At 46.0% G+C, this 12,622-nt stretch overlaps 4 protein-coding genes across 6 annotated transcripts in view; 2 read left to right on the top strand and 2 right to left on the bottom strand.

The window, feature by feature from the left end:
- wtip (WT1 interacting protein) overlaps positions 1–4,082 on the bottom strand; it is a 24,533-nt gene extending 20,451 nt beyond the window's left edge. For both annotated transcript variants that reach the window (XM_017428668.3, XM_017428669.3), the window contains exon 1: positions 1,607–4,082. In XM_017428668.3, coding sequence (XP_017284157.1) covers positions 1,607–3,107 — 1,501 coding nt within the window. In that variant the 5' untranslated portion in view covers positions 3,108–4,082. The remainder of the gene's footprint in view (positions 1–1,606) is intronic.
- A 292-nt stretch (positions 4,083–4,374) lies between these two features.
- Positions 4,375–7,119, bottom strand: sdr42e1 (short chain dehydrogenase/reductase family 42E, member 1). Its single transcript, XM_017428677.2, has 3 exons — positions 7,013–7,119; positions 6,051–6,127; positions 4,375–5,799 (listed from the first exon to the last, which is right to left on the bottom strand). The coding sequence occupies exons 2-3, from the start codon at positions 6,110–6,112 to the stop codon at positions 4,698–4,700; spliced, it is 1,164 nt and encodes a 387-aa protein (XP_017284166.1). The 5' UTR covers positions 6,113–6,127; positions 7,013–7,119; the 3' UTR covers positions 4,375–4,697.
- A 550-nt stretch (positions 7,120–7,669) lies between these two features.
- On the top strand, positions 7,670–10,317 carry LOC108243328 (arylamine N-acetyltransferase, pineal gland isozyme NAT-10). Of its 2 annotated transcripts, none has more exons than XM_017428678.3 (2): positions 7,670–7,802; positions 9,014–10,317. In XM_017428678.3, the coding sequence occupies exons 1-2, from the start codon at positions 7,787–7,789 to the stop codon at positions 9,883–9,885; spliced, it is 888 nt and encodes a 295-aa protein (XP_017284167.1). In that variant the 5' UTR covers positions 7,670–7,786; the 3' UTR covers positions 9,886–10,317. The 2 variants fall into 2 exon arrangements, with proteins under 2 accessions (XP_017284167.1, XP_024864478.1); XM_025008710.2 differs by lacking the exon at positions 7,670–7,802 and adding an exon at positions 8,417–8,815.
- Positions 10,318–10,687: 370 nt separating this feature from the next.
- Positions 10,688–12,622, top strand: part of cnep1r1 (CTD nuclear envelope phosphatase 1 regulatory subunit 1) — a 2,523-nt gene continuing 588 nt past the window's right edge. Inside the window, exons 1-5 of the mRNA XM_017428706.2 lie at positions 10,688–10,773; positions 11,283–11,354; positions 11,701–11,774; positions 12,238–12,347; positions 12,481–12,535. Of these exons, the coding sequence (XP_017284195.1) occupies positions 10,749–10,773; positions 11,283–11,354; positions 11,701–11,774; positions 12,238–12,347; positions 12,481–12,535 (336 nt within the window). The 5' untranslated portion in view covers positions 10,688–10,748. The remainder of the gene's footprint in view (positions 10,774–11,282; positions 11,355–11,700; positions 11,775–12,237; positions 12,348–12,480; positions 12,536–12,622) is intronic.

The raw sequence follows: 12,622 nt of genomic DNA, 5'->3' as shown, positions 1-12,622 counted from the left end.
GGGGGGGGGGGGGGGAGTCAGGGCAGGGTGGTGGTGCTGGAGAGGGAGGGACGGCGGAGGGGGTGGGGTGGGACTAATTCGGCTGGCTTCTTTTGCGGGCCTGCGTAGGGCCAGCTGTTGATTCACAGCTCCTTCGCCACAACAAACAGGCCACACAAGGGCCGGCCGGCAGCGCGGAGCAGAGCAGCCAGTGTGGGACACAGTGCAGGACACTGGCAGGCATCCCCCCTCCCCAAAAGAAGCCCCAGCGATCAATTTCTACACTGTCGCTACGGAAACAGAGCTGTCTCTATTGGGCTCGGGCTGAGGAGCGTCTGACTGCATTCTTCTCTCTCCCTCCCTTTCCTCTATCTATTACCACCTCCATTATCTCCCCTGCTCTTCTTCCTCCACCACCCCTCCCTGCCTTCCTCGCTTCACCCTCCTGTTATCCATCCTCCTCCTCCTCCTCCTTCTTTCACCTGCTTCTCTGGAACAAATCAACAGCTGTCTCAGCCTCACTCTGAGCAAGTGTACTTTCTACAAAACCAGCCACTGTTCTCCGGCTGCAGCCACTTGTCTGGCTCCTAACTCAAAAGGTAGACGGCGACTTCCTCGGCAGGCTTTCTGTGGCTCTGGGGGTGGGGGGAAACACATTCACAGTCAAAGTCTCACAACACTCCAGTGCACGGCGAATTCTTAAATATCTTAGAAAGTCCAAAAGATTTTCAGTTTGGGTCGCCCCGCAGGGACTCCCGCAGCAAACTCAATCCAAGTCCATGCTGCATTTTCAACAAACCAACTGATCTGAATGACCGAAGGGTGTGTGTGTGTGAGTGTGTGTGTGTTCTGCCAGAACAGAGGGCTCCATTCAGCTCTATGCCGTGCTCCGCAAATGTTAGCTCTGCCAACACATTAGTACTGCCCTGCAAAGCATGTCTTATCAGCCAGGGGGTGACCCGTTAGCAGTGATGTAGCATTAAAGCTACTCAATGCAAAGTCATGCAGACAAGTGGAAATATATATATATATATATATATATATATATATATATATATATATATATATCACAAAATGATCAACTAATTTTCTCATAACTTTGCTTATTGTGACCTTCGCAGGCAAAACACCTACAGAAACAGCTGAAGTGACTGAAAACGGGGCAAAAAGGGTGACGTCTAGGGATGAGCTGCCTGGAATGGAGAAGTCCGACATATTTGATGGAATGGTATATTAACACTCAGATTTGTTGAGCAGAGTATGCAGACAGAAGTGCTTTGTTTACACTGAATGCATACCCGCATTTCAGGAATTCCTATCAATATATCTGGAAAACTACTGGATGTTGTTCAGATAATCATTTATAAGTACTTTGAAATCAGTACCGTCAACAGAAATAATCCCTTTCTGCACAAAACCCCCCCCAAAACATGTCCATTATACCACAACCTAAACTAATGTTTACATCAACTTCCTTGTTTACAAAGTACTCACTGAGAGATGTTTGTGTACATTAGGATGGAAAAATGATTCATTTGATGAGGTTTGCTTTGAGAAGCAAAGAGTGACTTCTCCATATCCTAAGAATGAAGTAGGGCCGTGTGTGCTGACAGATGAACAAACCTACCAAAGTATTCCTTTTTCATGTGCATCTCTAACTCCTTCTCCAGCTCCAGGGTGAGCGCCTCCAGCCGTTTCTCCGCCTGGCTCGGCCCACTCTCCCGGCTGGGGGTCACCTGGTAAGGTAACTTGAACCTCTGTCCTGACGAGGCGGGTTTACAGGACACCCCGTAAGTCAGCGAGGACCCGGCGGGCACAATGTCCGCCGTCCCTGCGGTCTGGGCCAGCTGCTGCTGCTGCTGGGGCTCGGTCACCTCCCGGAGGTGGATGCGGCTCGGAGTCCCGTTGGAGTCTCCGAACTCCTGCAGCAGCGTGTCCTCGTGCAAGCTGCTGACCAGCATGGACGAGCGGGGGGAGGGCAGCTGCAGGTCCGGGTAGGCGCTCATGGAGCCCCTGGAGCTGCGGGAGCTCCTGGAGCTGTGGCTGGAGATGCTGGAGCGCGGGCTGACCACGCAGTTGTTGTTGGCGCCGCCGCCGCCGCCGGCCGCCCTGGCCCCGCCGTCCTGGCTGCAGATGCTGGAGCGGGGGCTGGCCAGCGGCACCGCCGCGTGCAGGATGGCCCCCTCCAGGTCGTGGTGGCTGACCGCGGGCCCGTAGCGCGAGTCGGAGTAGCTGGACCTCGGGCTGGTGGTGAAGGAGTACTGGCTGGCCGTGCTGGACCTGGGGCTGGCGTGCCGCTGGTCGTAGCCCATGCTGATGCCGCTGGTCCGGTTGCTGCTGGGCTTGCTGCAGCAGTCGCAGCTGTTCAGGCTGGTCCGCGGGCTCGAGTGCTTGCTCGTGTCGCTGGCCGTGCTCGCGTAGCTGGAGCGCGGGCTGAGGACCCCGTTGCCCTCGCAGTGGACCAGGCTGGACCTGGGGCTCGTGTACCTGTCGTGACCCGGCACGGCCAGGCTGGCGCGCGGGCTGCTGACGCTGGACCGCGGGCTCGCGTGCTTGCTCTGCTCCAGGGAGGACGCCGGGCTGGAGCGGGGGCTGGCGGCGCCGTACCTGCAGTCGTGGCTGCCGGTGATGCAGACGCTGTTGCACCTGTTGCCGGGCGGAGGCGCCGCTTTGTGCAGGGGCACGCCGTCGAAGGCGGAGCCGGTGCTGTACCTGTGGCCCTGCACCTCCAGGGAGTAGCGCCTGTGCCGCTCGGACGACGTGCCCGAGTAGCACGGCAGGGCCACCTCGGACTTGGTGCAGCAGCCCTCCTCGTCGCCGAAGTCCCTCTGCGGGGCGCAGAAATCCACGGGCACCGTCCGGCTGCAGCCCACGGGGCGCACGGGAGCCGCGTTGTACACTTTATTCCCGGCAGTGAAATTCTCCACGGTGTGATGCTGCTGGTGGAGCGCCGAGGTGCCGTTCATCGGCTTCAGCTCCGCGGCCGTCGGGGCGGAAAAGTCCAAGTCCGGGCTGATCACCAAGTCCCTCCTGGTGCTGTACATCCCGTCTTTGTAGGCTTCGTACAGGGAGAGGTCCTCCATCAGCGTGGCGGCCCGGAGTCCCAAGTCTTCCTGATAATGCTCCATGTTTGAGGCGAGAAACAAGTTCAGAGAGAGAGAGAGATAGGGAGAGAGACGGCGGAGCTACTAATTGTGTTTCACATGGAAATCAAAACAAAACGCCGCCGCGCAGCCCCGTCGCTCATTTACAAAAACCCACCGGCGGAGCCACAAAAACCTCCTCCCGAGAGCCGCATCGTCCTCACCTCGCTTTCCCTCCCTTCGCCGAAAACACCAACTCTTTCTCACAGTTTCGGCCGACAGCGATACGTTTTGTCAACTTCAGTTTTTGTTAAGTTGAAAGGTCTTTACAGTCAATGGCGCGCTGCGCGGAGGAATTTCTCCTTGATGGACTTTTTTTTGTTTCCTCCTCTCCTTTCTTCCAAATCTTCTCTCGCGAGCGCGCTTCTTTTTTTTTAAGCAGAAGTGAGAGCGGCCATATAATTTTTCACGAGCCGAGAACGTGCCCTCCTCGTCGGCGTGAGGAGAAACGGGAGTGAAACGCCGTTTTGGGTCGAGGGACTCGTTCGCCTGAAAGGAATGCGGGGGAGGGAGACGGGATGTGCTGCGCCTCTCTGGAATGTGGTTAATGCTGCAGAGAAACAATGATTGCGACCAACTCAGCAAGGGGCTGCCGGGCTCTGAAGAGAGGAGAGTTTAGAGAGAGGGAGAGGGAGAGAGAGAGAGAGAGAAGGGGACGTCTGCATTCATCCGAGGCGGACTGAGATCCAGCACAAAGCACGCCTCACCTGGTCCCGCTGCTTCCACAGGAGCAACAAACTGCAGTCAACTGGCTTTATGTTTGTTTTTTTTTTTTTTTTTGTTTTTTTTTGGGGGGGGGGCACTTTTAAGCTCAACTTTATCCCCACCTTCCTCCTCTGATATGCACACACAATCTGCATGGCCCAGTCTAAGAGATGCAACTTCTGAATACCAAAAAAAGTAACTTAATCTTAGTCTGCACAACAAGCCTGCAAAGGTCTCCAATCCTGGTCCTGCAGGGCCACTATCCTGCATGTTTTACTTGTTTCTCTACTCCAACACACCTGATTTGAATCAATGGGTGATTAACAGGCTTCTGTAGAACACGAAGAGGTCATTTAACCACTGAATCAGGTGTGTTGGAGCAGAGGAACAAGTAACACATGCAGGATAGTGGCTCTCCAGGACCAGAATTGGAGACCCCTGGTTTAAGGGATCAACCAAATCTTTATCAACAACCAAGCTCGTTGCCATTCATCGGTTTAATGAAACAACATTTTAATTAACAAGCAAATAAACGATGAGCATTGAACATGTTTCTCTGGTTTTATTTGTCAATTAGGCATAACATCAAACAGCACCAGGTAGTAATCATAAACCGTTGCCCTTACAGTTTTCACCTTGGAAAGTTTGAAAAAAAAAAAAAAAAAGAGGTAGCATCTGTTGAGTCCTAGAAACACCAAAGACAGATTGGTCCCTAATATCTTTGTTTAAAAGTCTTCCATCTGTCCACAGCTGTTATTGTGTCAGAAGAACCTTTTGAAACAACTGGAATTAAAACACGGAAAGTATCCTTTTCTGAATCAGACATGATTCTTCATGTCTGAGGATGATGATGTTTTTTGTTTCAGCTCGTCATCGACTGCCAACAACTGGCAGAAAAGAAAGAGCCACAGCGACGACGGCACACACCAACAGGAAGTCGAGCAGTAATCTGCCAGTGAAGGAGCTGTGACTCTTCCTCCCGTGTCCTCTGCTTCTGAACCACTGCACCACCATGTCCAGGTTGTGCTCCTGTGGCTCATAGCCCAGCTCGGCTTTGGCTTTTGCCAGGCTGAAGTAATGTGTAACGCCGGTTTTATACACCTCGGTGCGTGTCAGCAGTGGCTGGAAGTCGTAGAAGGGGCCGACGAGGTGGTGGATCATTTCTGTGAGAAAAGCAAACAGGTAGACCAGAGAGATGGGCAGGCGAAGTCTGGGGAAAGGATATCCCAAACCCTCAACCAGAGGTCTGAAGAATTCAAAGTTATTGACGGGCCTGCCGTCCGAGATGAAGTAAGCCTGGCCAGCCGAGCAGTGCTGCTTCTCAGCCGTCAGAGCTTCGGCTGCCAGCATGTGGGCTGACACCAGGTTATCCACGTGGACAAACTCCACCAGGCTGCTGGGGCTGCCGTAAACAAACCTGAAGATCCCCCTTTCGATGTAGCCAACAATCCTGGGCAGGTGCCTCTGCTCGCCGGGCCCGTAGATACCCGCCGGACGCAGGGCACATGTTCGGAGCACCTCAGGGCCGCTCTTTAGAGCCGTACCATTTGCCTTTAGCACTGCCATCTCAGCTATGGACTTGGTTCTGGAGTAGTGGTCGGGGTGAAGATGGAGAGGCAGATAAGCCAGGCTCTCATCCCCGTTCTCGATGACTTGCCCCCCGAACACCACGTTGAAGGTGCTGGTGTACACCAGCCTCGGCACCCCATGCTCGACGCAAGCTTTCAGGACGTTTTGCGTGCCTTGAACGTTGACCGCCTCGATCAGACCCCTGTTCAGCTGCTCCCTGCCGGACATGCCGTAGGACGCAATGTGGAACACACAGTCCACACCGACAACGGCCCTCTCAACTTGTGCGTATTCACATACGTCGCCGCGCACGAACACAATGTTTTTAGGGACTTCTTGACTTGGAGGTTTGGTGTCAAACAGAACGATCCTGGCTCCCTGTTTATGCAGAGCACATGCAAGCCTGCAAGTAGACAAACTCATCATTAGGAATTATACTGATACTCACACAGCAGCTTCTAAAACAAATTACAAAATCATTACAGGCATTTCAGCTGTTTAGGTCTTTGGTGCCACAAATAACTAATACATAACACAACAGTGCCATCTTGTGGTCATAAACAGGTTTGCACCAATCGATTCTGATGTTACTGAGAATTAACAGACTGAAACTAAACTCTGTAAGAAAAGAAAACAATATGAACATATTCTTACCGACAGCCAAAGTAGCCACATCCTCCAGTTATCAAATATGTGTCCCTATGTCTGTTTTCCATCGCAAAAAGGGAAATCTGTGAGTATGCAAGATTGTAAAATATCAGAACAATTGCACACAAAAGCAGTCTGGTAAATTGCACAATCACAAAAACAACAACTACAAACAGCGTGGAAGAGGTCCAAAGGTAGCCTGAGAGGAAACTCAACAGCTGTGTTTAGTATGGACAACTAAAACCTTTTAGGCGCACTTGAAGTTCAAGTAAACTCACAAGTTTATTGCAACATCTGTTTTATGTGTTTATTTTTTTTTCTAATGATTCTTTAAAGTTTTGTCATGGAAGCAAAAACATCACATTTTTGGTTTGAAGATCGTTGCCAAATTTCAGAAGTTTCTAGTTAAACAATCACATGCACATTTTCCTAAGCATAAACTGAATGCAGTTTTATCAATTTTTACTTTTATTATTTAAAAAAAGAAATGTTTGCAAAACCGCTATGATGTGAATATATATTACGTATCCTTGAGTTTTAAACTTGTTGCAACCGAATTTTGATTGTCTGCTGCATTATTTTGGTTTTTATCACAAATTAAAGTGTGTTGGATTTGCATGAATATCTGACTGCAACATTTTATGTATGTTGGAGTACAGCATTAACCCTTTAATGAAGGTGTCGGTCACTAGTTTAATGTTTATTGTCTTGCAGGATTAGTACATGCAAAGCCATTAAAATATCCACAGTGTGTCATTGTAAATGATTATCCCAGCCTGTTGCGTTCACGCTCTGTTACGTTCAGGTTTTTCAGTATTTCACGGTTTTAACTACGGAACGTCGCATTAATATGCAACCTGCTCACACGGTTACATCATATCTTGTACTCTGGACTGTAGCTGCTCATTGCTGACACTCATTACAAAGTGGCTACAAAACAAGTTGAACATTAGCTTCTTAATACTTACTGAAAACTGCGGCGATAAACTGGACGGAGAGCTGGTACTAGCGTTAGCTTCCTGCTTACCTCTGTCCCGGGTGTCACGTGTTCCCGTAACACAGGAAGCACAGTCAAGTTTTCTTCAAAATAAAAGTGAGCAACTAGTGAACATTTCATATTTAAAAAAACATATTGATACAAAAACCTAAACGTGGACGTGGATAAAATAATAAACAATCTTATGTTTCCAAATGTAAAAACATCATCTTATATTTTACTTTTATTTGCATCAAAAATGCTTTTGTTTTGAAAGTCCCAGTCAACAGTTGAAATCTTCCTCAAAAAAACTTTATAGCTTCCGGTGTTTCTTCTTTTAGCATAAGTGTTCATATTTTGAAAATTTGAAACACATTAAAAGAAAATCAAAACCCGACCTTTAAATAAATAAATTGTTTAGTAAAATATAACGTAAACCACCAATTATTTTAAAAATAAATTTAGTAATTTATAATTACTCAGGTTAGTGCTTGAAACCGAGCAAAACCTTAAAGATTTAACGCAAACATTATATGCTTGAACGTAAAATTATCCTTGCAGTGATAGTATAATGTATCCGAAAGGATTATAAGTTACTAAATTAAAACGCATAAAAGTCATACAATGAAAATGAAGTCGATGTTAGGCAAACAGCGCCCCTAGTGGTGGTTCTTCTAATGTTTCAGATCGCTATTTAGGAGTTGTCGACAGCCTCGTCAAGTCCTCTCAGCTCTGAACTGCGACTTCGCTCACAGCACTGCAGGTTATGTCACAGTCTAAAGGTAGGAGTCTTTTAAAGATCTGTGCAAGCCTATCCAAAATCGATTTTTGTGAGGTTCAGTTTGGTGCAGCGCTCATGGGCGATGCATGAGAGTCATGTGTGTTTTATTTTCGGTTTCTAAAAGTTAGAAAATGTCCATCTAGCAAATGATCACAGCCTTACTTTCACCCGTGACAAAGTTTAATTGTGAATAGCTGTAATCCTTACTGTGTACTTTGATGTGAAATCTTTAGTGTAACTTTACAAAAATAAATAAATAAATACAAATTTACAATGATAATTTCTGCATACCCCCCAGAAAGTGTGCAAACAATCCCAGTGGAGAATGGCGTCTTGTCAATAGGTATTAAATATAACAATTTGCATCTAAACATGTCAATTTGTTTAAAATGAGCAACAACGCCACAGACTTTGTTGCCTTGGTTGGAATGCGTTACGTTGCTGTTCTTGCTTCCTGTCACCAGGGGGCGCTGCTGTGGCATCAGAGAATGTGTTGTCGAAGAGAAGCATGAGGACAAGTTCTAGTGATACATGGGTGTGGGTGGACAGGGACAGAAGGGGCTAAAATATATGGGACAAGTGACAAAAAGTTCACTCAGATTAATCCGGTCAGTGCTGTTCCTCCACGGCTTTATCCTGAGACAAAGGTGGACGGGAATGTCATTAAAACCAAAAGAGACTGTAAACTACATGAAGTAGGGGCGAAAACCAGTGCATACCTTAGGAGCTCTTATTATAGTGACCCTAAAATGTACATGGATGTCTGTAAGATCACAAAGGGCTGTGTGGAAATAGGGGCAGTACAAGAGTTTCAAATATGCACATCTAAACGCCTGTCAGATCAGCTGTGTGTTTTCGTGGCAGCAATTGCATGTCATCCGGCAAATGATCAACTAATCCAAACACTGTTGTGTATTTAAACTCAACGCTGTTAGAACCAGGACCAGAAAGCTCCGTTGGGTCGTTTCTTTCGTTTGGCTTTACATAAAACAGAGTTGTGATTGCTCCTCTGAGGTAATGTTCGCTGTTCTGAAATATAAAAATTTAGACTTGGATCATTCTTTACTTTTTATTTCAGCATTTTCAATTATAGTAAAATCTGTGCAGTGATTTGCACAAAATGCATTTAGACATAACGGTGTCTGGGCCAAACTTTATTACAAGTTTTAAGAACCGACTGGCTAAAATCGCATAATTTTCTGCATTTTACAGGAAAGATGAATTTGGAGGAATACTTCCAAAGGATTGGTTTCCGCGGCTCCTCGTATAAGGCGGATCTTGCGACGCTGACGTTGATCCACAAACTGCACGTCATGTCGGTTCCTTTTGAAAATCTCAGCATTCACTGTGGTGAGAGGAACGTCATGGACCTGGAGGTTGTGTTCAACAAGATTGTGAGGAGCGGCCGTGGAGGCTGGTGCCTCGAGAACAACTCCCTGTTTGGATGGGCGCTGAGAGAAATAGGCTTCGACACCACCACTTTGGGCTCCGGGGTCTTCACCACTGACGACTTCAGTCCCGTTAATTCTCATCTCATTCACAAGGTCGTCGTGGACGGGAAGGCCTACATCGCCGATGTAAGCTTCGGGGTGTCATATCAGATTTGGGAGCCCCTGGAGCTCATCTCAGGAAAAGACCAGCCGCAGGCAGCGGGGGTGTTTCGTCTCATCGAGAAGGGGGGCATATGGATCCTGGAGAAGACCAGCAGGAAACCAGAGGTCCTCAATCCGGAATTTGCCAACTCCAGCCTGGTGAACAGGAAGGAGATGAAGCGGATCTACCACTTCACCCTGGAGCCTCGAGAGGCAGAGCATTTCTTTGAGCAGTGTCACACACTTCAGACAGATCCAGCCTGTCTGTTCACCAATAAGTCCATCTGCTCGTTGCAGATGCCCGCGGGATTCAAAGCTCTGATTGGCTGGACCTACATTGAGGTCACCTACAAACCCGAGGAAGGGATGGATGTTGTGGACATGAGGAACATTGCAGATGATGAGGTCGAACAGGTTCTGAGGGAACAGTTTAAGGTGAAGCTTCTGAACAAGCTGAAGCCTGTCAATAAAACAGTTTTGTACACCTTATAGAAATAACATCTCTCTCTCCTTTTTTAACTATAGCTTTAAAATAATGACATTAGATCAGTTTAAATTTTTATAAACTATTTAATAATCTGCTCTGAATTGCTTTCTTGCCCTCTGCACTATATGACTGCACTATATGACTGAAAGAAAAAAAATCATACTATATCAATGCAACATTTAGTTTTTAATTTTGCCTGTTTTGAAATGCCAAAGTTGATGTATTGTCGTGTGCACCTGATTTTTTTTTTTTTTTTTGTAAATGTAAGTGAAAAGAACTTGTAGGTTTATCATCTATGGCTTTATCAACAGCTGAATACAAGCAACAACTTTTTTATATTATGTGTTTGTATCTCTTCTTTGAAAAAATTCTGTATAAAAAGATTGACTGAATGAATGAATGAGAAAAATAAAATTCAGCTGGATGGTTAAAACAAATCATGCTTCTTTCCTGTATGAATACTCCCATCTCATTCTCAAATCAAAGACAAAATTCTTATGGAAGGACTGTCATAGCAGGGCAAATTAAAATATATTTGAGCACTATTAATCACACATACATAGTTAATTTTTTTCTTACTTTTCTGTAGGTTTTATTCGAGTAAATGTAGAGAATAAAAATGTGAGGTCCTGAGGCAATCCGGGAAAACAAAAGCGATAGAGCGCCATCTGGTGGCCAGCGAGCCTATAAGCGCTATTTGTCATTGAGGGCGGGGCTTCAGGGTTTGCGCCGCCCTTGATATGTTTTACACCCAATCAGATTCTAGCATGGCACTTACACAATGCTGATTGGCCCTTCGGCCTGCCCGTCAGCTAAGTAGGAAACAGACACAACCAACCAGCAGAAGACTGCTTCAGACGGCTCAGCGATGAACTCCTTGGAGCAGGCCGAAGGTAACAAAACACTAAACAACTTTATTTAACACATCTTTAAACGTGTTCTAACCTTCCAGCTGGACTTTTACTAATACTTAGAAATGATAAAGTGACGTTATAACCTGGTAGCATGGCGTAACGGTACGATAGCTGACTAATTCGTCTGAGAGATTTAGCTTTTTGCTAACTCTGACAGAGACGTTCAGACATTGGTTCATAATATTTAGTTCACATGCAGTTTTACTCACCGACTGCTCATTGAAATGTCGGTTTTATGAGTTTTAGCATCTAACCTGTGGCATAACTAGCTTTTATGCAATTTTGTAAATCACTTTTGGACGTACCCCCGGTGTTTTTGTGTTTACAGAGTATGAATAAAATAACCACTTAGACAAAACTTGAACTTGAACTTCCTTGTTGAGGTTGACGTAATTTTGGTTACATGATGGTTTGTGTTGCGGGAGAAAAAAATCTCTCCTGATACTCGTTTTGTATATGATAATGTCATGTTTCCATTCTTGGGACAGACCTGAAGGCCTTTGAGAGAAGACTGACAGAGTATGTCTCCTGTTTACAACCTGCAACAGGCAGGTGGCGAAGTAAGTAACTTTTAGTGCTAACACCATGCCCGCTTCCCAAAATGCCTCCTACGTGGGGTCTCATTGAGAGGGACTTGATGTGCTTGAAAGTTTCAAGACACTGTAACATTACCAAAGCATAAGCATGCTGTGTGTGTGATCATGACAATGTTGACACAGCAGTAATATACATATAACAGGGTTAATTACAATATGATATCCATGTGTATTGATATATTCATGTCTTGTGCGTTTAGCTCATATGTGAGGTGTTTCACTTCTATTAACCTTTCAACAATCTTACACAGAGAGCTATATTGTTCACCGTTGTTGCCCCTTTTGTCGTTCCCTCATCTTTTTTTTTCAGTGATCCTGATAGTGGTGTCCGTTTGTACGGCCACTGGAGCTTGGAACTGGCTAATAGACCCCGACACACAAAAGGTTTGTAATCACTGGAAAAAGGCAAGTCAAACTTGGCCTCGTCTGGCTTCACAGAATCAAAGCATTGTGCTGCTGACAGCTGCTTCTCTTAACCTTCCCCTGGTAACATCGGCATCCAAAACACTTTTCCGATAAACGTGTGTGCAATCAAATGTGACATTTTATTGTCCCCATATCCAAACAAAACCAAGCCAGGTTTCAGATAGATTTACATGTCAGGGTTCGCTGTTCTGTGGAATACTACTGGTATCAACATATTTCATCACATGACCTTATCATATTTTAATACCAAAAACGTCAGTCTGGACTTTGTTTTGTCGGAGAGTTGGTGAGAGAGATACGATGGAAGGATAGCGTCCTTAAATATACAGAATATTTTCAACATCAGCAGTGTTTAACTAACAAATTTGCGAACCGTGGAAGGGTTTGATAGTCTTTAATGCTCCTCCCCCTCGTTCTGCAGGTCTCTTTCTTATCATCACTTTGGAATCATCCTTTCTTCACCATCAGCTGCATCACTCTAATAGCCCTCTTCTTTGCTGGGATACACAAACGAGTCGTGGCGCCCTCAATGTATCCTTTTTTTCTGCTGCGGTAAATGGGACGTGCTAATCTGTATCTGGTCTCGGAGTTCAGCAGCGTCACGGTAAATTGCTCCTTTCCTGTTCACGTCGCTGGTTGTTATCCATGACCTTTGCCCCTTCAGAATCGCAGCCCGCTGCCGCACAGTTTTAGCAGAATACAACATGTCCTGTGACGACGTGAGTCATTTATATATATATATATATATATATATATATATATATATATATATATATATATATATATATATATATATATATATATAT

Source organism: Kryptolebias marmoratus, linkage group LG15 (assembly GCF_001649575.2).
Source record: "Kryptolebias marmoratus isolate JLee-2015 linkage group LG15, ASM164957v2, whole genome shotgun sequence".
Lineage (NCBI taxonomy): Eukaryota > Metazoa > Chordata > Actinopteri > Cyprinodontiformes > Rivulidae > Kryptolebias > Kryptolebias marmoratus.
The sequence above is the reverse complement of the archived record's forward strand: the minus strand, read 5'-3'. Positions and strand labels throughout refer to the sequence as shown.

Coding starts and splice junctions, on each gene's coding strand:
- sdr42e1 (XM_017428677.2), bottom strand. CDS start 6,112: ATGGAAAACAGACATAGGGACACATATTTGATAACTGGAGGATGTGGC. Junction 5,800..6,050: donor TGTGGCTACTTTGGCTGTCG/GTAAGAATATGT, acceptor GTCTACTTGCAG/GCTTGCATGTGCTCTGCATA.